General features: G+C 45.5%; 1 protein-coding gene and 1 long non-coding RNA gene across 3 annotated transcripts in view; one reads left to right on the forward strand and one right to left on the reverse strand.

Moving 5' to 3' along the window:
* FAM107A (family with sequence similarity 107 member A) overlaps positions 1 to 25,302 on the forward strand; it is a 32,373-nt gene extending 7,071 nt beyond the window's left edge. The window contains exons 2-5 of one of the 2 annotated variants that reach the window (XR_014560652.1): positions 13,242 to 13,416; positions 20,454 to 20,610; positions 22,803 to 24,092; positions 24,229 to 25,302. Coding sequence is in view for 1 of the 2 variants with exons in the window: in XM_083725401.1 (XP_083581527.1) it covers positions 13,242 to 13,416; positions 20,454 to 20,610; positions 22,803 to 22,910 (440 nt within the window). In the remaining variant the exon portion in view is untranslated. Of the gene's footprint in view, positions 1 to 13,241; positions 13,417 to 20,453; positions 20,611 to 22,802 lie in introns of both variants that reach the window. The other variant, XM_083725401.1, reaches the window with a different exon arrangement.
* Positions 4,462 to 18,888, reverse strand: LOC310838186. The gene is made up of 4 exons (XR_014560776.1): positions 17,128 to 18,888; positions 14,794 to 14,975; positions 13,077 to 13,158; positions 4,462 to 6,598 (listed from the first exon to the last, which is right to left on the reverse strand). It is a non-coding gene; the product is annotated as an uncharacterized lncRNA (long non-coding RNA).
* Positions 25,303 to 25,923: the final 621 nt, after the last annotated feature.

The following is a 25,923-nucleotide window of genomic DNA, read 5'->3' on the forward strand; positions in this document are numbered from 1 at the left end:
CCTTTTGTATTTAATATCTGTACTTTGGCAGGCAAAATGCTACTTTTCTTTAATGGCCCACTGTAATGTCAGCTTCTTGGAAACACCAACTGTGTTAGTCAAGGAGAAAAGATTCCAAGTCTCACTTCTCAGGGACATATATTGTCTCTGTACTTGAAGTAATGCCCCTTTCTCTAGAAAGTAACCTGAGAGCTTCAGTTTGCTGTTAAAGGAGAACTGGGGCGGCTGTTTCAGAAAGCACTATTGCAAAGGGCTTTACGACAGCATCCGCAGCCTCCAGAGACTGAAACAGGAGCATGGGGAGTTGTCTTAAAGGCCTTAGCAAAAATGGTATTTGAAGCAGCCCCAGGCTTCTCCTTTAAGTGAGCAGGCAGGTACTGATGGCGGGGGAGAGAAGGTTCCTTTCTCCTCTCTTGTCACCCACCTACCCACTTGCTTAAAGCAGAGCTGCTTCAAAGAGTGCTTTTGCAAAGAGCTTTAAATTGGCCAGTGATGTAAGCTGGTGGGCAGGTGCGTGTGGTTTGGGGAAAATGGCCTTGCTGGCAAAATTGGACCTATTTTGGGGTCAGGACCGGCCTGTGGGATGACAGTTCCCCATCCCTGGTATACAGGATATCAGTGGAGGGACAGGGACTACTGGAGACATGAAAATAAACTAAAAATTAACGGACTGCATTCAAGAAGTTCATTGACAAAGTTGTGCAACAAGATGTTAAGGGGACCGACTTCCAGTTTAAGTTAAATCAAATGAAATGGTCTTGATTTTTGTCCAGTGGTGGTGCATCGCCTCTCATTGTGGGCAGTCCTTTTCCCTTTCTTTCTCTTCTTACAAATACTGGGGAAGATGCTCTGTCATAGCACTGTTTGCACTAGGTAATTCTGTTAGCAATGAGGAGCACCACAGCCCTGGCTACTTATTTTGGTTGCAGCTTTTTTTTTTTAAGTAAGAAAAACTGTGAAATAGTCTGTTGCTTCATCTGATGTGGTAAATCCACTCCCTCCAATATGGTAATTCACTCCCTCCAACGTTAGAATTTCGCCTTTGAGGGCTACTTTTGCTTCGCCCTCCTGAAGGCATAAAAAAAAAAAATCACTGTCCAATTACTTTAGTTTAGCGCTAATTTAAATTGTGGCTTCAGGCAACACAGCATATAGCACTGAGTTACCCAGCAACACCCTACGCTGTGGCCAAAACCCTTCAGTATTGTTCAGTCACAAATAAGCTCTGTTCAGCCAAGGTCCCCTGAAAAATTAATTAATAGCTTCCTCTTTGTAGCTTCTTGCCATTCTGTTGCTTCCTGTTCAGTATGACTGTGAGGAATAATGATTAAGTACCTCTTAATTAATAAGCTCCTCCACTCCGGTAGAGCTTTGACTACATCATCTTCCATTTCCCCCTTTTCTTAGGTAGCTAAAACAATATAATTTTGCTACAAAAGAAAGAAAACAAAATGTAATAAAAGAAAGCCAGCCGTTAAAGCTTCTCCCTGCAGTGAACAGAACCTGCCTAATTAAGGAGCAATTAGTCACTTATCGCCCAGCTATGCTGAACAGGAAACAATTAAAGGAGCAGAAACCAAGCTTTTAACTAAAGAAAAGTCTGCCCTAAAAAATGTCAGCATGAGAGACAAAGGACGAAATGGTGAAAACGGCAATGATCAATTGGGCTATAGATGTGGGCCACAATATAGAGTTAGATTTGTGGGGGAAGCTGTGGGAAAAGAGGATTAAAATTCACAGCGTGCTATGACTCTTAAGGAAAATTATTGGAAAATGATTTACAGATGGTACCTGTCGCCAAATGAATTAGCAAAAATGTATAAGTCAGACTAAGGTAAATATTGGAAGTGTAAAGGTACAGATGGAACCTTTTGTCACATGTGGTGGACCTGTAGGGTACTTACCGGTAAATAATAATGGGAAATGATATATAATGAATTGAAAAAAATATTTCGGAAGACCTTTCCAAAGAGGCCTTCCTGTTAGGAATAATGAGGTCCGAGCGTGACAAATTTGTTTATGTATGCCACTACAGCAGCGAGAATACTATATGCACGAAAACGGAGAGAGAAGATCGTACCTACGAAGGAGGAGTGGCAGATGAAATGGAATAGGCGGAATTAGCAAGAAGAGGAAAGATTTAAAGAGGAATGGAAGCCGTTTGTAGACTACCTAAAATACCATTGTAAAAATGTTGGAGCTTTAGTCGGTTTGGAGTAAGCTCAGCAGTTATTATTATAACAATAATAATAATTTTTATTTATACCCCGCCCTTCCTGGTTCAAAAACCGGGCTCAGGGCAGCTAACAACAAATTTAAAACACTTAATTATAAAAGCAGCATAAAATACAGTATAAAAACATGAATAACAATAAAATTCAAAAATCAATTTAGGGGAAATAAGCATTAGATAATCCCCAGGGCTACATGGCTGAATTGGTCCTACTTGGGCCAGCGAGGAGACCAGGGGAGAATTAGCTGTGGAGTCTCAGAGCGGGTGATCTTCATAAAAGGGGAAGGAAGGGAAGGGAAATAGAAGATCAGGCTGAATTCAAATTAAAGGCCAGGCGGAATAGCATTGTCTTACAGGCCCGATGGAAGGAGGTTGAATCCTGAAGGGCCCTAGTCTCATGGGACAGAGCATTCCTCCAGGTCGGAGCCATCACTGAAAAGGCCCTGGCCCTGGTTGAGGATAGTCTGACTTCCTTAGGGCCTGGGACCTCTAAACTATGGTTATTTATGGACCTTAAGGTCCTCTGCAGGGCATACCAGGAGAGGCGGTCCTGTAGATATGAGGGCCCTAAGCCACAAATGGATCATGGGAGTTGTAGGCCAAAACATCTGGAGAACCGCAGGTTGGGGGTGCCTGGTGTAGACAGTACTGAGCTAAAGGGATCGCCAGTATGACATAAGACAGCATCCTATGCTCCTAAAGCAGTGGAAATGCAATTTGACGGCCATGATGTGTTCTGGATTCTCCGTAAAAAAAGTTGAGTAAGTATAGCACTTCCAGAGAAAAGGTTAGTGTTGAAGCCACATTCGTACCACAGTGCAAAATCCTGGTTAGCAACACATTTCTAAAGATATTAGCAGAGCTGTAGGCGGTATGGTTTAATAGCTGAAAGTATTAGAGGAATTGATCGTCCTCCTAATTAAGAAAGATTTAAAGAAGTGGTGCTTTTAGCTTAGATAAAAAACATCTAATAATGGCTATGAAAGATTTAGGAGATCAAGAATTAAATTCCCAGGTGTCAGAAAAGATTATTTATGTATGCAACAACTGCAGCCCGTGTTTCGGTAGCCCCAAAATAGAAAATGAGTGAGGTCCCAACTAAAGAAGAATGGCAACTTCAAGTTGACAGAATACGCACAACTTGAAGACTTAACATATAGATATAGAATAAGAGAACAAGAAGAGCATACGTTTAAAGAAGATTGGGAAACGTTTATTGAATATATGGGAAATAATTGTGTACAGCTGAAAACGCTGGCAGCATTAAAATAAATTCAACAGTGTAAATAAGTTGTGTAATAATGGAAAACCAATTGGTATAGTTTTTGTAAAATATGCAGGGATATAAGATATGCAAAATGAACCATGGAAAGAAAAGAAGGGAGGTCATTGATATCTTAAGTATGTAAAAAATTTATCTGAAATTGTAAAACAGAAAATTTAATAAAAATTGTATTTATTTCTTTTAAAAAAGAATGATGTAGAAAATTTGCTTAGGGAACATTTTTCATCCTCTGTCAAAGCACAAGAACTTGCGCTCACTTAATAGAATTATTAGACAACAGCTTTTAGCAAATGACAATGCTTCTTTATGCAGCCTATTTTTATCTTGCCACAAAACATGGAAGTGGCCTTTATAGCGTGATGCTTCTTTTTAGAAGGCTGGAAAAAAATAGGTTCTAATTTATTTATTTTTTAATTGAATTATCTGCTGCCAGTCTGCCATCAGCAGCATAGCATCCTGGGCTGTTCCTCACAACTGTGGAGAAGAAGTTGCTGTGACATCATCACTCATGAGTTGGGTTTGAGCACAACCCTTCTAATGCCTCAGTATATAAATATGTAGGGACGTGGGTGGCGCTGTGGTCTAAACCACTGAGCCTCTTGGGCTTGCTGACTGGAAGGTCAGCAGTTCAAATCCCCGCGACGGAGTGAGCTCCCGTTGCTCTGTCCCAGCTCCTGCCAACCTAGCAGTTCGAAAGCACACCAGTGCAAGTAGATACATAGGTACCACTGTGGCGGGATGATAAACAGCATTTTTGTGTGCTCTAGTTTCTGTCACGGTGTTCTATTGCGCCAGAAGTGGTTTAGTCATGCTGGCCACATGACCCAGAAAGCTGTCTGTGAACAAACGCCAGCTCCCTCGGCTTGAAAAGCAAGATGAACGCCGCAACCCCATAGTTGCCTATGATTGTACTTAACCATCCAGGCTTCTTTTACCTTTTTTACCTATATAAATATGTGTGTGGCAACACGCAGAGGTTGAATTTGACTCAGGGCAGTGTGCAACTGCCTTGCCATGGTCTGATTTTCATGAAAACTCACACAGGTGGGATTTCCCCAAAGGCTCAGCCACACTGAGTGGTTCTTGATCACAGCACTTGGATGTGCACATGTGCTGAGAGAACTGCATTGGCTGCCAGCCAGCTATTGGGCCATGTTCCGGGCCTTGTTGCTAACAAATAAAAAGCCCTAAACAGCTTTGGGGCCAGGTTACCTGAAAGATCACCTGCCCCTGTATCGACCTGCATCAATCTGTATTAGTCTGACCCTCCTTGTCAGATATTCCTTCCCTAGCAGAAATCGTTCACATTTTAAAATGCTTCCCACCCCACCCCCGCTTCTCCTCCAGTTGCCATGGAGTCTAAAACATTACCAAATACCCCAAACTGATTGTAAATGATTGCCAGTGTGACTAATCTAATTCTGTCAGATGTGGTCTTAAGACTAGTTTGAACTGCAATGGGTTTGGCTATCTCTCAGCATAGAGATCAGCATCGCCAGCTGCCCTGAGTTTGCTCTTATGAGACAGGTGTGTAACAAGAAGGTGTTGCTGCCATCTTGGTCCAAGAGACCATGATCATTGATATATCTGTTATTGGACTTAACATTCATTGGTGGAAAGGATGGTAGGGCTGTTATATTAGGAAATAAAAGACTCGGCTATATAGCGGCAATTAAAACGTTTTGAATGCATAAGTGCAATATACAACTGTGACACCAGATGGCGAATGTGAGCTATAGCAAATTCAATGAATTTTTCAAAACGGTTTTAAAAAACACAAAAACATTTCACAATGTTTTTAACGTGTGTGTAGATCCCACCCAAAACTGCAGAATGCTTTGTACGCTGAAAAGTGCTGTAGCAGGAATAACGTTGCTCCTTTTGAAAAGCAAAAGTGAACGAGGGAACAGCGAGGTTTTCAAGTTTGTCGGTAAGTGATCAGAAGAAGGGAAATCAGAGAAAGAGGAAAATAATCAAGCAGAGATTGGACGCAGCTTCCCTTTTCTTTGTTGGGCGTTCCTACTTCATGCTAGCTGTTTCTTTGCAAGATCGTTTGCATTCTAAAGCTAAACGTTGCATTTTATCAGCCCAAAGGTCGTGTGCTGAAGCTCAGTATGTTTACAAGCTGAACCTATGAAATGAGTGAAGCTGACTTCAAGGGAGTTGTGCATTGGATTACAGCCACGCTGATCCTAATAAATGGGGTATTATTGTGTACTGCTACTCTTTGGTGTATGTGTGCACATATACATACAGTAGACCTACAGAGCTGGCGGCATTTCTGGACTCTCGTTGGGGACGTCATAATGAGGTTCTGCACTTCCAAATACCCCACTACTCCATGGCCTAATGATGTTGCCTTGTGGTTAAGGACAGAAGCTATCAAGAGGAAGTTCTGGATCCAGGTGTAAGATTCAAAATGTTGATGACTACAGAAAAAAAATGCCAAGATCCTAGTTATTGAGTGCTACGTGTCCTGTTAGCTTTGCCACGTCAATATTCAGAAACTGTTCCCTTTGTTTCCAGAGAGAACCACACATTCCTTACGAAGCTCGTGCTTCTGCAAGGTGAGGTCCAGCAAAAACCTGCTATACCTCTCCTTTTTGTAAATATTTGTCTGAAACTCACTCAGCTTGTTGAAGTATGTTCATGCTTCAGTCACTCTGAGCTCTGCACTGATCCATACAATCTTTCTGGCAATCCTTCTGAGCTTTCTCCGAGTCAAGATTCTGTTCTCTGTCAAGCCAGGCACCTGGTAATGTTTGCAAGTGCACCGTGCTCTGCGTGCTGCTCAGTGCCGGCCCTACTATCAGGCAGGATGAGGTGGCCCCCTCAGGCAGCAGGTGTTGGGGAGCAAGGCAGTGTTGGGGGACAGGTCTGTTTTTTCCACGCAGACTGTCTGCACCCTCTAAGCCAGCCTGCTGCCCTCAGGTATGGTGGGAGATATGCTGTCCTGTTACCAGCATTGAAATAAGATTCGATCGGCCGTCCAGTCAGCTTCTGCACATGGAATAGGAGGAAGGGCGCCATCTTGCCTTTTGCCACAGGCGGCAAAATGTCTTGAGCCAGCCCTGGTACTGCTGCACAAGACAAAAGCCACTATTATTCTCATAGGCCGGGATGGGAAACTTCTTTAGTCCAGCAAGCCTGATCCTTATCTGCCCCATAGTCCAACTCTGGCAGAGGGGCAGGATAATCCACCTGTCAATCACTTGATGTCAGCACAATATTGGCAGGTGGTTTGTCCAATCAAAGCCCCTTGCTCGGCTCTCCCCAAGTGCCTGGCAGTGCCTTGGTTCTCAGGCACTTACGAACCATAGAGCAAGGAGATTTGCCAGCCATCTGTCAGATGTTTGGGAAGCAGCATGCAAAGAGCATAGGAGTTGCTTTCAGCAAGTGTTGAAAAGTGTGCACTCTTTCACACAAGCCCTTGTACATGTGTAAAGACGGCTTGTGCCTCCATTCAGTGTAATGTGTGAACAAGCCTTTTGTTTTCGTTTTTGGCCAGAGCAAGGAGGAGCTCCCGACCTCAGTCTTGAGATACCTTCCTGCCCACTCATTGCCATCAATTTCTTTGGTTTCGAACATTCTGGGATGTCGTCAAATTAATTCAGCCTCTCTTTGCGAGAACAAAGTCCGGTCCTCTTCAGTGAGGAGGAGCTCAGGGGTTACGTAAGAGCGAGAGGGATGAATAACAACCAGAGGCTGTTCCTTTCTCCTGACAGATTGCCCAGGAACTGGCATCTCCCTGCTCCTCTCATTTTACACTCAAATATCCAAGTGGGAACACTTGTTTGTCACAAAGGCCGAGGGATCGCAAAACAAAAGGCTCTCCAGCTTCTCATTTTCCTTTACTTTAGAGGGCAAATTAAATAGGTTTTCAAGGTTGTTTCTTTCTTCCCCTCCAACGTTTCAAAAAATTCATTTCAGTGGACAAGTGGAGAGTTTTTGGGGGGAGTCAACAACATTTGGATATCAAAGCCAGTGTATGACTTCAGCAAGAGCATTTTATTTGGCAAAGGGACTTTCATAAACTAGAGAGGCAGTGTGGTGTAATAATAATAATAATAAGCCTCCACGTACCCACATCCGTGCTAGAACAGAGCTATATAGTCATTTTGAACAGTTAATAATAATAATAATAATAATAATAATAATAATAATAATTTGTACCCCACCCATCTGGCTGGGTCTCCCCAGCCACTCTGGGCGGCTTCCATAAAAACCAAAAATACAGTAAAATATCACACGTTAAAAACTTCCCTGAACAGGGCTGCCTTAAGATGTCTTCTGAATGTCAGGTAGTTGTTTATCGCTTTGACATCTGCTGGAAGGGCGTTCCACAGGGTGGGCGCCACTACCGAGAAAGCCCTCTGCCTGGTTCCCTGTAGCTTTGCTTCTCGCAATGAGGGAACCGCCAGAAGGCCCTCGGCGCTGGACCTCAGCGTCCGGGCAGAATGATGGGGGTGGAGACACTCCTTCAGGTATACTGGACCGAGGCCGTTTAGGGCTTTAAAGGTCAGCACCAACACTTTGAATTGTGCTCGGAAACATACTGGGAGCCAATGTAGGTCTTTCAAGACCGGTGTTATATGGTCTCGGCGGCCACTCCCAGTCACCAGTCTAGCTGCCGCATTCTGGATTAGTTGTAGTTTCCGAATCACCTTCAAAGGTAGCCCCACGTAGAGTGCATTGCAGTAGTCCAAGCGGGAGATAACCAGAGCATGCACCACTCTGGCGAGACAGTCCGCAGGCAGATAGGGTCTCAGCCTACGTACCAGATGGAGCTGGTAAACAGCTGCCCTGGACACAGATTTGACCTGTGCCTCCATGGACAGCTGTGAGTCCAAAATGACTCCCAGGCTGCGCACCTGGTCCTTCAGGGGCACAGTTACCCCATTCAGGACCAGGGAATCCTCCACACCTGCCCGCCTCCTGTCCCCCAGAAACAGTACTTCTGTCTTGTCAGGATTCAACCTCAATCTGTTAGCCGCCATCCATCCTCCAACTGCCTCCAGACACTCACACAGGACCTTCACTGCCCTCACTGGTTCTGATTTAAAAGAGAGGTAGAGCTGGGTATCATCTGCATACTGTAGTGATTGGTGCATCAGACTCTGAGTGGCAGAAACTTGGTCCAGATCCCTACTCAGCCATGAAGCTCACTGAGCGGCTTTGGCCCTATCACACATCTCAACTCAAGCTACCTCAGGGGATAAAAGTGAGGGGTGGGGAGACTTAGGAACATAGGGAGCTGCCTTATGCTGAGTCAGACCATTAGTCCACCGACCCCAGTATTGTCTACACTGGCTGGCAGAGGCTTCGCAGGGTTTCAGACAGGGGTCTGTCTAAACCCCACCTGGAGGTGCCAAGGACTAGACCTGGGACCTTTTGCTGATGCTCTGACCATGTGTGTCACATTTTCCTTGGAACAAAGGTGGGATATAAATGTTTTAACCACATACAGTGATACTTAATTCGTTCTGGAGGTCCGTTCTGAACCTGAAACTGTTCTTAACCTGAGGCACCACTTCAGCTAATGGGGCTTCCCGCTGCCGCCGCATGATTTCTGTTCTCATCCTGAGGTAAATTTCTTAACCCGAGGTACTATTTCTGGGTTAACGGAGTCTGTAACTTGAAGCGTCTGTAACCTGAAGTGTCTGTAACCCGAGGTGCCACTGTATTGATCTGGCAACGAACAGGCTCTAGGTTCTTCCCTGGTTTTGTAGCAGCAAAATCCTCTGAGGGAAGAAAGCGGGACTGAGCTGCTTGATCTCACCTCACCCATGATGGAAACATCCTTCCCTTAGAATCATAGAGTTGGAAGCGACTCTGAGGATCATCTAGTCCAAACCTCTGCAATGCAGAAATATTCCCTTTATGGGGAATTGAACCAGCAATCTTGACATTATCAGCACCACACTCTAACCATCCAGGACCATTGCTGGCAAGTTGGTAGTCATTTTGCAATCATTATCAAAACTTGTGGGGTAGGTCAATCTTATGACCATCTTACAGATGAGAAACGCAGGCTGGAGATAGCAACGTAATGCAGAAAGCAAGGTCTCGTTAATAATAATAATTTAAAATTTATACCTCACCCATCTGGCTGGGATTCCCCAGTCTCTCTGGGAGGCTACCAACAAAATATTAAAAACACGATAAAACATCAAACTTTAAAAACTTCCCTAAACAGGGCTGCCTTCAGATGTCTTCTAAAAGTCAGGTAGTTGTTTATTTCATTGACATCTGATAGCAGGGCGTTCCACAGGGCAGGTGCCACCACCAAGAAGACCCTCTGCCTGGTTCCCTGTAACTTCGCTTCTCACAGTGAGGGAACCGCCAGAAGGCCCTTGGCACTGGATCTCAGTGTTTGGGCAGAACGATGGCGATGGAGACGCTCCTGGCAGGTATACTGAGCCGAGGCTGTTTAGGGCAGGCTTCCTCCAGATGTTTTTGGCCTACAACTCCCATGGTCCCTAGCTAGTAGGACCAGTGGTCAGGGATGATGGGAATTGTAGTCTCCAAACATCTGGAGGGCCGAGGTTGAGGAATCCTGGTTTAGGGCTTTAAAGGTCAGCACCAACATTTTGAATTGTGCTCAGAAACATACTGGGAGCCAATGTAGGTCTCGCTCAAGGATCTCCTATGTCCTGGCCCCACAGCTCTCCCTCCACTACCTGGCTTGTAATATTGCCATATAGCCTGGAGGGAAGCTTCCAGGTGACCTGTTCATTGAACATTCATCCTGAACTGTTTTGGCATGGAGTTTGGCTATTCATTGAGCATCCATTCTGACTTACTGGTGGAGATGTTAGACACCGCTGCACCAAAGCAAGTTCATTTCCCCATCGCTTTGCTTATCGCAAAAATGAAACGAAACCCAGCCTTTTGGGGAAATTAGTTTGCTGTGCAAAAACCTCCCAGTCAACCCAAATTTGCTGACATGTGACTGAAAATAGTGACAGTCTGGATTCTGGAAGCACCCTAAGATTCTTGCTTCCAAAGCTGTGGAAGAAGCATTTAAAAATCACACACACTTTTTCTGAAAAAGTTGTACAAAGGAAGGAGCTGTTCCAAGAAGGATCATTCTTAGATAGGGAGCTGCACTTTCCTGAGTGTAATAGGTGTTTCTTGTTTCGTAAGAGGCCAGGGTGAGCCGCATGTCTTTGTCTCAACAGCGGTGGCCAAGCTAGACAAAACTAGCCAGCCTCTCTTTCCCTGCTAGCCGAATGGGGTTTGCGACTGCTGCAAAACAATTTGGTGCACAGAGCGGCTGGATCCGCTACCCTGCAGCGTTTAATTGCAGCATTGAACTTTTCGCCCCAATTATGCTGATGTAATCAGTTGTGATCTGTTTTTCTCCCCTTCCCTTGACCCCCCCCCCCGCCCCACCCCGGTGGGACACTAGCCCAGTTAGCATGCAATGCAGCAGGAAGCCGCTTCAACACTGTGAATTCTGTTTTTTACGTATATGGGTTTTATCAGGTCGTAATTCACCTTTATCAGGTCGTAATTTCATTTATGTCAATGAAATAAACAACTACCTGACTTTTAGAAGAAATCTGAAGGCAGCCCTGTTTAGGGAAGTTTTTAAAGTTTGATGTTTTATCGTGGGACGCGGGTGGCGCTGTGGGTAAAAGCCTCAGCGCCTAGGGCTTGCCGATCGAAAGGTCGGCGGTTCGAATCCCCGCAGCGGGGTGCGCTCCCGTTGCTCGGTCCCAGCGCCTGCCAACCTAGCAGTTCGAAAGCACCCTCGGGTGCAAGTAGATAAATAGGGACCGCTTTCTAGCGGGAAGGTAAACGGCGTTTCCGTGTGCAGCTCTGGCTCGCCAGAGCAGCGATGTCATGCTGGCCACGTGACCCGGAAGTGTCTTCGGACAGCGCTGGCCCCTGGCCTCTTGAGTGAGATGGGCGCACAACCCCAGAGTCTGGCAAGACTGGCCCGTACGGGCAGGGGTACCTTTACCTTTACCTTTAATTCACTTAACGCTGCCCTGCTTCTTCCTCTCTGCTCTGACATTTTCAGCGTTTGGTACAAGTCCGGCAATATCACTCTGGCATGCAGGGCGTAGACAGTCACAGAAGTGGAGGAATGGGACAGAAAGGTGGGGGGAAATGGAGTTCAAGCTGAATATTTTAGGCAGCACGGCCCAATGGTCAAGGATGATGGGAGTCGTTGGGGCTGAAATACATCCGGGTTTTTCCAGACATTGCCGAGATTTCAAAGGTGGAAGTGACATCCAGGGGGAATTTCTGGAAAGCTCAACAATTTCGGGGTGTTTTAAGCTCAACAATTTTGGGGTCTTGCTAATGAAGAGCTCAACAACTTTCAGGGTGTCCTGGTTTTTTACTTTTTGAAAGATGGCAACCCTAGGAGTTGTAGCCCCAGCATCTGCAGGGAACCATGTCATTGCCTACCTTGCTGGAGGGTCACTCAAAGGACCACCACTCATGCATTGAGGAAGAGAGTGGCGTTGAGCCTGCCAGACCCACTCCTGCAGCACCCACATTGCCGACCAGCTCTAGGGATGTGGGGCCCAGTGCACAAAAGCTGAGAACAGGAGGACCTAAGAACATAAGAAGAAGCCTTCTGGATCAGGCCAATGTCCAGCATCCTGTTCTCCTGTGCCTGTGAGAAGTCAGGGAGCAGGGCATGAGCTCAGCAGCCCTCTGCCTGCCTGGAATTCCCAACCACTGGCCTTCAGAAGCGCATTACCTCTGACAGTGGAACATAGCCATCATGGCTAGTAGCCACGGATGAATCTCTTCCATGCAAGGGGGAATCCTGGACCAATCGGGATTCCCATCCCCCTTGTATGGGGGCAGGGGTTGTGGAGCTCTATGCGCAGGGATGGTTGGTGAGCAGTGTGGCTCATGTGTGCAATGCCAGGATAAAGGTAAAGGGACCCCTGACCATTAGGTCCAGTTGTGGCCGACTCTGGGGTTGGGGCGCTCATCTTGCTTTATTGGCCGAGGGAGCCGGCGTACAGCTTCCGGGTCATGTGGCCAGCATGACTAAGCCGCTTTTGGCGAACCAGAGCAGCGCATGAAAATGCCGTTTACCTTCCCACCGGAGCGGTACCTATTTATCTACTCGCACTGGCGGCTTTCGAACTGCTAGGTTGGCAGGAGCAGGGACCGAGCAACAGGAGCTGACCCCATTGCAGGGATTCAAACCGCCGACCTTCTGATCGGCAAGCCCTAGGCTCAGTGGTTTAGACCACAGCACCACCCGCGTCCCCGCAATGCCAGGATACACAGCAATTATAAATCTCTCTCTCTCACACACACACACACAAACAGAGAGAGAAAGAGAGAGAGCTTTTTTTTTTTCCAGCCAGAACTCAGTTCTGGCACCTCTCAGGTGGACGCCATTGCCATTATAAGAGAACAAGGGAGGCGTTTGTAGTGAATTCCGGCACATTCTTTCAAGAGGTGAGGGGATCTGTGTGGAACTCTCCACACACAGAGTCAAAACATGAGTTAGTCCTCCAAAAGCTTAGAGAGCTCAGCTCAAACGCCATGCAAGAGGTCCAGTGCAAACTGCTTACTTACTGTCATGAAATGACATTGCTCAGGTAGTCTTTGTAATCCGGAAGGGCACAGACTTGAGATGATTCATATATACGGTATATATCTGGAAGAAGAAAAATAATAATAATAATCCAGAGGCCTTCTTTCTTTCTTTCTTTCTCTCCTCCCCCTCTTTCCCCCTCCTAGCATCTATGTATACTGAAATACAGAGAGAGAGGCCAGATATTGGGAATATCATGACTCATCCAGATTACATTGACGGAAACCCTGACCTTATCAAACCTAAAAAGCTGCTCAACCCTGTAAGAGCCTCGAAAAGCCATCAAGAACTTCACAGGGAGCTGCTTATGAATCACAAGAGGTGAGGAAAAAGATCCAGCACAGCTGTTTACTGCACCCTAACCTCAAAGTGAGTAGAATTATGAACTAGGAAGAAGAAGCAGGTCCCGTGTCTATGCACAATTGTACCGCTGACCTGCATAGTTTATTCCACTTGTGAAAACTGGAATATGCCATGTCCTTCCACATCCCAGACTATGGATTTCCCCCCCTCCAGGCCTTTGGCCTGTGAGCTAGGGGTTTGGGGGGGGGAATAGATTTTAAGAGTCCTTCTTAGAGCCTTAATTTTTTTTGTAAAAAAATAATAATTGCAGAATAGAGGCCAGGAGTCAAAATAAAGGGCAGGGATTGGTGTGAAGCAAATAGATCCTTCCCTCTAATTAGCATGAGTCTCATTGGGAAATGGCACTTTTTGTAGCTTTTTTTCCCCACAAGCCACGATGACTAGGAAGTTGCTCTGTTGAATGAAAAAGAAAGCTGACATTTTAAGCACAGAAGCCTCCACGTACCCACATCCGTGTTAGAACAGAGCTATATAGTCATTTTGAACAGTTATTATTATTATTATTATTATTATATATTATTATATATTATTATTATTATTATTATATTATATTATATTATATTATATTATATTATTATTATTATTATTATTATTATTATTTGTACCCCACCCATCTGGCTGGGTGGCTTCCAACACAGATTAAAAATACATTAAAATGTCACACATTAAAAACTTCCCTGAACAGGGCTGCCTTCAGACGTCTTCTAAATGTCAGGTAGTTGTTTATCTCTTCGACATCTGATGGGAGGGCGTTCCACAGGGTGGGTGCCACTACCGAGAAGGCCCTCTGCCTGCTTCCCTTTAGCTTTGCTTCTCGCAGTGAGGGAACTGCCAGAAAGCCCTCGGTGCTGGAACTCAGCATCTGGGCAGAACGATGGGGGTGGAGACGCTCCTTCAGGTATATCGGGAGCAATTAGGGTAGTAGACCATAGCTGAGCAGTAGGGCATGTGCTTTATAATGTTTATATGAAGAAATTCCCTGGCGCCCCCGCTTTAAAGGATCAGGTAGCAAGTGGCTCCTCCACAGACCCTGGTCTGCCCCTGCTAGTCATGGAGCATAATGGGGAAATCGATGGACCGGCCAGGCTTCTGATAATCCATGCCAGATTCTGGAATTCTAGCCCTGGAATCAATGTGAATGTCTCCATAACTATTCCATTTAGCACAGGCAGGCCTTTCCTTTTAAAATTTATCCATCTTTACTCTTTCGTTCCCCCCCTTTTAACATTCACCTGCTGGTCCATTGTATGACAATGTCGGTAGCTCTTTTGTTTCTCTTTTAAAATAAATAAATATATCATTATTTAAAATCACAAAGCCTGAGTGGACACGCACTCCTACACCAGAGAAGAAGCCTGCACACAATTCAGGTCACGTTTCATAATCTCGCCTTGGGTTCTTGCAGCGTCAATAGAGCCAGAAGAACGTCAGCTCCCGCCCGAGATTTCCCCAAACTCTCCGAAGAGGTACATATATTTATAGATGAAAGGAAGACAGGGTTGCTTGTAAAGGTCCTCCTAGATAAAAGGAAGCAGAAGAGCTGGTAAATATCCTGTCCGCTTCCAAGCCACATCCGCTAGCATTGTTGGTTTTATGAAGCATGAATCTTGTTTGAAAAGGGCAGGCAGGGGGCAGTTAGGCTATGGAGTGAGCTGTTCAGATTGGATCATTAGCATATGTATTTATTCGTGCATTCGTCCATTTATAAATTTGTATTTCACCTTTCAGGGCAAAAAAACAACAAGACCCTCCCTAGCTGGCTTAGAACTAAAACAATCATTTGTGGTGGGTAGGTGTAGCTTAGAGGCAGTGGGTAGTAGCGTAGAGCTGTAGCTTAGAGGCAGTGGGTAGTAGCGTAGAGCTGTAGCTTAGAGGCAGTGGGTAGTAGCGTAGAGCTGTAGCTTAGAGGCAGTGGGTCTGCTTTGAATGCAGAAGATTCCTGGTTCTGTCCCTGACATTCCTGCCTAAAACTCTGGAGAGCTGCTGGCTGTCAATGTAGGCAAAGTATTGAGCTAGATTATCAGGGCCGTCTTACCCATAGGCACTAGGGGTGCAGGGCACCCGGGCGCCGGGCTCTCAGGGCATAGCTGTCAACTTACAGATTTGAAAATAAGGGACCAGCAGCCTCAAAACTAAGGGATCAGCAGCCAAAATAAGGGATTTTCAGGGCACAGGTATGTTCAACTTCTGAGCCCCTCCAAGCCAAAGGCAGAAAGCTCAGCTGGCAGCCAAACGAAGCCTCAAGCGGTGGTTTCCACATCGCAGCAACCCGGCAAAGGGGATGCAGCAAGGAAAACCACCGTCACCTCTCCGCTGGGAAGCGCTGAGCAAAGGCGAGTCCCCAGGCAACGCGGCCCATTTGATCAGCACAAGGCATGCAAGCTCCACCCCGCAGTCATTCTTAGACTCCTTATTGGGTGAGCAACGCAGCCAAGCAACACAGCTGGAGCCTCCCTCCTCCCTGGCCGGCAGGGAGGGAGGGAGAGGAGCTGCTTCCTTTGAAACCCGGGAAATTTAAGGGACATCATCAATAAGGGACAGCAGCGGGACATGGCGCTGGGATAAGGGACTTTACTGCCAAATAAGGGACAGTTGACAGCTATGTCTCAGGGGCACCAGGCTGAGAGTCCAGAGCCCAAAAGTTGAGCCCAGGGAAGAGCCCGCCCATCAGTTGGGGCACCGCAGTGGGCTTGAACTCTGCACCACGAGTTCGGGGGCGACCGAGCCAGCGAGATGCTGAGGCGGCCGGCCAGCTCCTCCCTCCTGCGCACCTGGGACTGGGCAACCTGGGGGGGGGGGGTGCCAGGTGGATCTTTGCACCCTGGCACCGCATATGCTTAAGACAGCCCTGTAGATGATAGACCAATGGCCTGGCTCAGTTTAAGGCAGCTTCCTATGTTCCTCTGTAGATACAATTAAGACAGCCCCCAAAACCAGATAATAATGGCAGCAGCAGCTAACAATCAACATGCTTACCTGTGGAGCTGGGAGCTCCTTTTATTCCATGCTGTGTGTATCCTGCCTGCTTCCATCTGATAAGATTAGGATCTGGCACAGAATTCATCATCTTCACAATCTTAATACCTACCTGTGCTGGAAGCGTATTGGTTTTAATAGCAGTTTAATTGTCGCTACATCTTCTAAACGGTCTCAGGCCTGAAGCATGTTTAGTGCCCATCTAAATACAGCAGAGATCTTAGAGATCTGCAGTTGCCTCAGCAGGCAACATACCAGATCTGAAGGAATCTGCAGGTCCTGGTCCCCCTGCTCCAGGATCTGATCCCTATCTCCAGGTTGAAAATCCAAGGCAAATTATTGAGTGCCCTCTACTTAGGACCAGATTTTTGCTCTCCTCTTCTGTGGGTCCTCAGCACTTGCTTTTAGCTGTACAGTGGCACCTTGGTTCTCAAACTTAATCCGTTCCAGAAGTCCGTTCCAAAACCAAAGCGTTCCAAAACCAAGGCACGCTTTCCCATAGAAAGTAATGCAAAACGGATTAATCCGTTCCAGACTTTTAAAAACAACCTCTAAAACAGCAATTTAACATGAATTTTACTATCTAACGAGACCATTGATCCATAAAATGAAAGCAATAATCAATGTGCTGTACCATAAAATAAAGAAGATAGTATTTTAGTTGATAAAAAATACAGGTTTTTTTCCCCTTACCTGTACTGATGATAGTCATTGTTTGGATGGGGGGCTTTTATCCATTTCCACAGTCACACAATCAATCAAACGGTAGCTGAACTGGGTTCCACACAGTCACAAAAACAAATTAACCAGAAAAGCCTCAAAAACAAAAACGCAAAATAAATAGCAAAAACAAAAGCACCAAACTTAATCCGTTCTGGAAGTCTGTTTGATGTCCAAAATGTTCAAAAATCAAGCCACACCTTCTGATTGGTGCAGGTGGCCCGGAAACAACAGCCACATTGGACGTTTGGCTGCCAAAAAATGTTTGAAAACCGGAACACTTACTTCCGGGTTTTTGGTGTTTGAGAACCAAGGTGTTTGAAAACCAAGGTACCACTGTATATATATTTTTCACAAGCTTGGACATAGAAGGGGGCCTCTCTAACACTTCCATCTACACTACACTTTTAAAACCGTATCACACCTCTTTATCCAGTCAGGGTTTTCTCCGAAGAATCCTGGCACCTGTCGTTTGTTAAGGGTGCTGGGAGTTTGCCTGTTTGCCTCACAGAGTTGCAGTGGTTTAACAGTCAACTCATCTTCCTAGGGAACAAACCACAATCCCCAAGGTTAGTTGTGGAGTGGGGAGGAGGCATGAATACAGGGTGCAGATGTTGTCCTATACAGCGAGAGCATTGGTCCATCCAGTCCAGACATGATTGACCATGTTCTCTAAGCTCTCTGCCAATTCATTTGATGTTTGTTGTTGTTGTTAAAAACAGTCAAGATCTTGATAAGCTGAAAGGGACGTCATCTGAACAGGGTGACCAAAAGGTCAAAGAATGTAAACAGTAGCATTAGAGCAAAAAACCCATTCAAACACACCACAGTGACTAAGGCCACACATCCGCACCATGCCGTTATAGCAATCTCATGCCACATTAACAGCCATTGAATCCTGACCCAGCTTTTCTCAAGTCAGTATGGTGGGCGATGGCCACTGCTTACAGTCCTGAACTTAAGAGCAGATCAATTTGTTCAGGAACTATTTGCAGCAAAAACTGCCAGAGGTATTCTAGTTTAAGATTATTGGTTGAATTACTCCCCCTGCTGGTGGATGGTAAAGAAGTGGCTGAGATTTATTTTTATTTTTTTAAGTTGGTCAAACTTTGAAATGTTATGCTTAATTAAAACATTTTCTTTTTACACTTTTTCCATACAATTTTAAGGGTACACCCAGTTGATCACAGAGAGAAACGGGGCGGGGAATAATTTTGGATAAAGCTTTTGCGCTGATGCGTGATTTGTCATACATAAAGTTGCCTTACTGATCGAATATTCTCAAATATTTTCCATTGTCATGAAGTGGGACCTCCAGGAGTCTGTAACTTTCCTTTTCCCATTCATTCATTTCTTATATTTCTATGCTGCTTTTTACTCTCATGAGTCACAAAGCGGCTTACATACGATAAATAATAACATAGCAGAACACTACAACTGTTAACAAAACAACTTTAAACAAATAGATAACAACCCAACCACAAGAAAAGTCATATTATAAAGTTCACAAAGTGCTTTTAATCCACAAAACAGTACAGTGGTACCTCGGGTTAAGAACTTAATTTGTTCTGGAGGTCCGTTCTTAACCTGAAACTGTTCTTAACCTGAGGTACCACTTTAGCTAATGGGGCCTCCCGCTGCTGCCATGCTGCCATCGTGTGATTTCTGTTCTCATCCTGAGGTAAAGTTCTTAACCCAAGGTACTATTTCTGGGTTAGTGGAGTCTGTAACCTGAAGTGTCTGTAACCCGAGGTACCACTGTATCAACAATATTGTTGCTATCAAAGGGTTAAAGGGTAGCAGAAACGCTCTAATCACTGAGCAGCTGGAGGTCATTAGGCTTCCAGGAACATGAGTTTGTATAAATAGTCTCCTGTGTGTTTGTTCCCCCCCTTTCTCCCCTTTTTGGGCGTGTTTGCTGAGATGTGTGGTTCTTCGCCAGGGTTGTTTTTTGTTTTGTAAATAAACCTTATCTTTGAGTTACAAACCGCATGCTCCAAGACTACTCTTTGAAAAGATACTGCCTCTCCTGCCCTTCTTCAACTGCTGTGCGAAATACTCTGCTGTAGTGGGACTTGTGACGATGGAAGCGCACTGGGCATTTACATTAAACTAATTAAAGTTTAATGGGACAAATATTAACAACAATATTAATAAACAAGCAAGCAAAAAACAAACTAAGCACTGCTGAATTCTCTCTCTCTCCCCCTCTCTCCCCACCTCCCCATGACTCATAGTCTTCCACTCAGTTCATCAAAAAACACATTTACATTATGGTAGCAACTTCCTTCTGAAATCTCTAGGGCTGAAGTGTGGGGCAAGGCAAGTGGGGAAAGCCCTCGCCTGGTGGCCAGCACAGAGTCCCCTTCTCCTTCCCATCCATGCTGCAGCTGGGTCATTTTTAAACTATGAACTTAGCAGTCTTATGGGGTTGGCGGATGCCCTTTAGTTGGCCATGTGCATTGCCTTGCTTACGCTAAAAATTGGCAAGTCAGCCTGACTTGGTTACTCAGGAAGACGCCACCAGACACCTCCTGTCATATCCTTGGCTGAGAGGAAGGCACAGCTACCATTCCCCACCCCCACCCCTCTCTTTTTTTAGGGTGGCCAAATGGTAAAGAGGACAGGTTTTTGTAGCATCTTTAAGCAACACCTGTTGAAATTCTAAGACACAGTTAGATAAGTTGCCTCTCATCATCATTTCAGACTGCGTGCTGCACAAAAGAAAACAATATAATAAAACACAGAACTGAACTAAAGCAGCAGGTTGGAGACAGCTGCATAATCAGCAAAGGGAAGAAATGTTTTCTTAAATTTCTGGGTAAATAAAAATGTTTGTGCGGCACCTGAAGGGCATTAGGTGACTCTCTTTGTGGAAATGATTCCATAGCTGGGGCACCTTTGTCCATAATCATTATACCTAAGTAGTTTTTCAAAATAATAATAATAATAATAATAATAATAATAATAATAATAATAATAATAATTTATTATTTGTACCCCGCCCATCTGGCTGGGTTTCCCCAGCCACTCTGGGTGGCTTCCAACAGTCCTTTACACACCTACCTGGGAGTAAGACCCATTGAACTCAATGGGATGTCCTTCTTAGCAGTAGACATGTATAGGATTGCAACACAAGGATGCAATTCTTTGGCCACTTTTCTCGTAGCAAGCACCATTGAATTCTGGGGATTACTTTTGTGCAGGGTTGCCCTGTTTGTTTCCCCGTAGGATACAACGATTTGCATTTGGCAGCTCAGCCTTAATTAACCTGCCCCTTTTCCCTCCTCGTTTCACAGAGGCTTGGGAGTCGAGAGCAAACCAGAACTGCAGCGAGTTCTGGAGCATCGGCGGCGGAACCAGCTGATCAGGCAGAGGAAAGAAGAGGAAGAGGCGAAGAAGTTAAAATCTCCCTTCGAGCAAGAGCTCCTGAAGAGGCAACAGAAGCTGGACCAGGTAGGACGCAGTTTTGAAATCTTGTTGCAATAAACCACATCAGAAGTGCAGAGAAATCCACCCTGTATTTACTCTAAACAATCACATGGCGCTCTTCAGTCTTTTCACAAACAACTCTGCATTGGTAGGTTAGGGAAAGGATCTGTGGGTTTTCGTGCGCAGTGCTGCTGTCAAGCTTCATACCATTGGCAAAGGGCACCCCTAAACCCCAGTTCTTGACTTGACTTCATGCAATTTACCTTTGCTCAGGACTCGCAGGAATATGCCTCAAGCTTTCACCTGATGATCTGGATAAACCCTTTTGATCCAGGTTCTGCCGTCCGTAATGGGATTGCAGCCAGCAGGCCGCCTAAGCCTCCTGCCCCAGCAGCAGAGCAGCTGTTTTTCTATCCTGGCTTTAATCCGCAGATTTTAACACCACTTACAAGCTCTTCAATCCCCTTGAAGTCACTGAGAGCTCTAAGCTTGTAAACACCAGTTCAGGCTTTCAAAATTTTTAAACCAGCCTGGCGAAACAGGCAAAGCAACCAAAACATTGTGCGTTGCACTCTTACCGGATAGAGATCTTAATTAAATTTTCGGCAGAGCGCCACACACATCTCTTGAAGGCACAATTATCAACATGTTGCCATGTTCATCCTTCTTGTTTTCATTAACACAGGCTGCTCCCTTCTCTCACGCTAGCTGGTAATTGCAGACATCGCTTAGTGGATGTTCCATGGCTTGGAAGACACGTAGCGTGAGCTTAGCTGGAAATCTGCTGTAATTAAGTGCTTTTATTTTTGGGGTTGTTTTTTTTTAAAAAAACATACCCCAATACAATTTAAACGAAATACTCTCCTCCTCAAGCATTTAATTAAGAGTTCTTAACTCCTTTTATTTTATTTTAAAGCCTCCTGATTATTACGATTATTAATTACTATTGTCTCAACTCAACCTGATTTCAGCAATTTCCTAATTATTCTGGCTTATTTGCGATTAAAGCTATTTGCTAGACAGGCAAAATACATGGTCCGAGCATCCCTTTCCCCCCCTCCACTTAAAGCTTTTCGCAGCTGCCTTTCATTAGAAAAAGGGGGGGGGTAGATGGTGCAACAGCGGGACTTTGAATGGGAGGAGATCAAAATGCATTCTCCCCGTACCTTAGTGGTACAGCATCTGCTATACTTGCAGAATGGTCAGTCCCTGGCATCTCCAGGTAGGGCAGAGAGAGACCCTAGTCTGACCCCAAGGCTGGAGTGGGGCTGCCAGTGAGCATATACAGTACTAAGCAAGGTGGACCAATGGGTCTGAGTCCGTTTCAGGAGACTTCCTATATTTCCCCCGCTAAAAGTGTGGCAACATTCCAAGGAGGTTCGTGCTGCTAATTAGCCTTCCTTCTCATTCTACATCCTGCCTTTCTCAAACCAGAGAAGGGGATTAATTTGACATAGGGTGGCAAGGAGGGCCACCCCTGCAAAACCATCCCCCACTCCCCACCAATGAACCTCCTGTTTGTAGAAACCTCTGACTGTAATGTAGCCTGCTTGTACAGTGACCCATGGACCAGAGCACACCAGGCACTCCTGTCTTCCACTGCCTCCCGCAGTTTGGTCAAACTCATGCTGGTAGCTTCGAGAATACCGTCCAACCATCTCGTCCTCTGTCGTCCCCTTCTCCTTGTGCCCTCCATCTTTCCCAACGTTAGGGTCTTTTCCAGGGAGTCTTCTCTTCTCATGAGGTGGCCAAAGTATTGGAGCTTCAGCTTCAGGATCTGTCCTTCCAGTGAGCACTCAGAGCTGATTTCCTTCAGAATGGATAGATTTGATCTTCTTGCAGTCCATGGGACTCTCAAGAGTCTCCTCCAGCACCATAGTTCAAAAGCGTCAATTCTTCGGCGATCAGCCTTCTTTATGGTCCAGCTCTCACTTCCATACATCACTACTGGGAAAACCATAGCTTTAACTATACGGACCTTTGTCGGCAAGGTGATGGCTCTGCTTTTTAAGGTATGCTGATCTGCAAATGTTTCTCGGATGAAGAGTGGGATTAAAATATCTTTAAATAGATAATAATAGAGAGAGTGCTGGGGGCCTGATGGAGAGACATGTAGAGCTGCATTTCTGCCATCCCAGCCTGAGGTCTCCCTCCCCTACTCTCTCCACATACACAGTTTTATTAATGTATATATCCCTCCTTTCTTCTCCCATCAGTTGGAGAGGGAGCAAGAGAAGCAAGAAGAAAACGCGCCAGAGTTTATTAAAGTAAAAGAGAACCTGAGGAGGACATCAACGCTAACTGGGGCGGAGAAGGTCGCCTAGCGGATGGGAGCAGCTGAGACCAGAATGGAAGAGGAGGACCTTCTCTGCTCGCTTGAATACCTACATGCTGACATCTTCTTATATGGTGGACATTCACAGTTACGTCTTTGGGGCTGCTTACTGTTTATTAATGCTTGCTCCGGTAGAAACTCCCCAACATGGGCTTTTGCTGTACATCTAGGAAGGAATAACATCGGTGTGTGGGGGGCTGGGAAAGTTTGTGATGCTATGCTAGTAGAAGCGTTTGGGTGGGGAGTAATAATAATGGCCTGAGCCTTCCTCTCGAGTAAACAGGCAATGTTGATGCCCTATCCCATCCCTTGTTAGCTCTGGGCTTAAACCTTGGAGATGCAATGTGTGGGCGATGGTCTATGAAGAATAGGCCGCCATATCAATGCCAGGGTTCAAGACACTCAGCAGCAGAAACTAATGGTTGTAATAAATTTCAGGCTCAGTCGAGCTAATTTTTGGAGTAGCTTGTTGGAAACCCAGAGAACAGGGCCAAAAATGAAAGAAACGAAAAAGGGAAGAAGCTATCAGCGCCAGCTAACCGCTAGAGCTCACTCAGCTACGCTTTTGTCACTTTCTGCTGTGTTGAAGCAACACCCACCCAGAAAATGCAACCATGTCAATAAGCGTGTGAGTTTCCATACTTCACTTGAAGTTTGTGAAAGGCTCCCAGGTTGAAACCCCTACTTGAAACCTCAGAAAGCCACGGCTGGCCTGTGTAGACAGTACTGAGTGACAAGCCAATGGTCTGACTCACGATAAGGCAAGCCTCCTATGTATTGCACCGCTGAGATGGTGGGGGAAGCATGTGGTGTCTCTTAGTGTCTATGAGGATGTATTGGTCCTTTCTTAGATTCAGTTGTAAAATAACACTCGCGTTTCTTTCTGCAACTTAACATGTTACTACAGAAAGAGCAGGCCCGGGTTACAGTATATCATGCAGTCAGATGCAAAAACTTCTCAACCCTCATGCTCTGACATGGGGAGCAGGGATCATATTCCAGAAGGGGCCTTTAGGAGCTGTGTGGAAGGAATAAGAAACCATGCCTACAAATGTGTTGCTTTCAGAATATGGAGGAAGAAAATGGTGGTCTCAGAGAGACCGGAAGTGGTGGCCTAATAAGAATCACATCAGCTGCATAGAGAGGGCCTGATGGGGCCACACAGAGGCCTGTGAGGACTCAGGTCAATGGACTAACTCAGGCATGGCCAAATTTGTCCCTCCAGCTGTTTTGGGACTACAGTTCCCATCATCCCTGACCACTGGTCCTGTCAGCTAGAGATAATGGGAGTTGTAGTCCCAAAACAGCTGGAGGGCCAAGTTTGGCCATGTCTGCCCTAACTAGTCCAGCACCCTGTTCTCATAGCAGGAAACCCTTAGGCAGGACCTGAGTTCAAGAGTGCTGTCCTCTCCTGTGGTTTCCCCGCAACAGATTTTCAGGAGCAGTACTGCCTCAGACCGTGGAGACAGATAGCTATTGTGGCTTGTAGCCTTCACCATGAATCTGCTGGATGCTCTTTTAAAAGCTTCTGAGTTAGTGGCTGTTGCTGACTCCCGTGTGAGGGAGCTTCATGGTTTATCTGCAATGCATGAAGAAGGAGCAGTTCTATTGCACATAAAAGTAATTCCCTTATCTTTATTTCTTTGTTTAAAAAAAGTAGGTCCCTTCCAGCTGTCAGATCGTAGTTCCTTTCCCCCTCAGTGGTACAATGTGAATAGGGTGGGGAATTCTTCTTAAAGCAAGAAACAAAAGTTGAGAAATATTTCCCCCACGGAAGAATTTAGATTAGTAATGAGAAGTTGGTTCAAAGAGAGCCTCAAAGTGCCTTCACACAGGAAGGCTTGGCTTGGGACCAATTAATTCATAATACAACCTACTGGTAGATATTAGGAATTTGTGTGTGTGAACACTGGGGCTTGCCATTCCAAATGTTCTGGAACAAGCCAGGGCACCACGTCTGAAGGCTATGCAGAGATCTTTCTTGAGCGGTGTTTTAAAAGCACCTAGGGATCTTGTACTATACGAGTCAGAATTTAGCCTATACAGAGGTACTGGAAATTGTGCTTCCCAAAATGTCTGTTACTTTTCCTCGAAAGCGCATATTATTCTTATTTTTACCCCAAAGAAACTCATTCTGTACCCTACTTAGGTATACTGTGCTATATAAACATAGTGATATCTGTGCACCTGCTGCATGTATATTATTGCACATGTTCATATTAACAACTTAACTGCCACCATTGCTTTCTTGGGGAGAGAACATTTTATCAAGAAAAAAACAACAGAACAAAACCTGAATTGATGAGTAATTGTATATTTTGCTAGATATTCTATGAATGAAAACAGCCGGCAGCCAAAATAAACTGATTTCGTTTTTCTAAGGAACGGATGATCTTTTAAATCTACAACTTCAGGCTTAATCAAGGTGGGTGCTTCAACTTTTGTGGTCTTCCCCCCAGGTGACCACCTTTTCATTAAGAGTTGCACACTGGGATCTCCACCCAGGACCCATCTAGGGAGAAAGAAAGCATAGAGAAGGAGACAAGGAGTGACATTCCTTTCTGGGCAACGTTCTACTGGCGGTGGACACAACCAGAGAAGAAAGTGGACAGAGCAAAAATGTAGCTTTTATCTTCATAACAGTTGGCTAGTTTCTATACAGGAGGTTCCCTGTGCCCCTCACAGACCTGCAGTTACTGGAGTGGTTTAACAATCAATGCACCTTCAAGAGGAAATCTGAGAACTGTAGCCTCTGTGAGGGAAAGAGGGGCTCCTAACCAACTCTAGGGACGCAGGTGGCGCTGTGGGTAAAACCTCAGTGCCTAGGACTTGCTGATTGTATGGTCGGCGGTTCGAATCCCCGCGGCGGGGTGAGCTCCCGTCGTTCAGTCCTAGCTCCTGCCCACCTAGCAGTTCAAAAGCACTCTTAAGTGCAAGTAGATAAATAGGTACCGCTTTATAGCGGGAAGGTAAACGGCGTTTCCGTGTGCTGCGCTGGTGCT

The sequence above is a fragment of the Podarcis gaigeae genome (genome assembly GCF_964106915.1).
Source record: "Podarcis gaigeae genome assembly, chromosome: 2".
Taxonomy (NCBI): Eukaryota; Metazoa; Chordata; class Lepidosauria; order Squamata; family Lacertidae; genus Podarcis; species Podarcis gaigeae.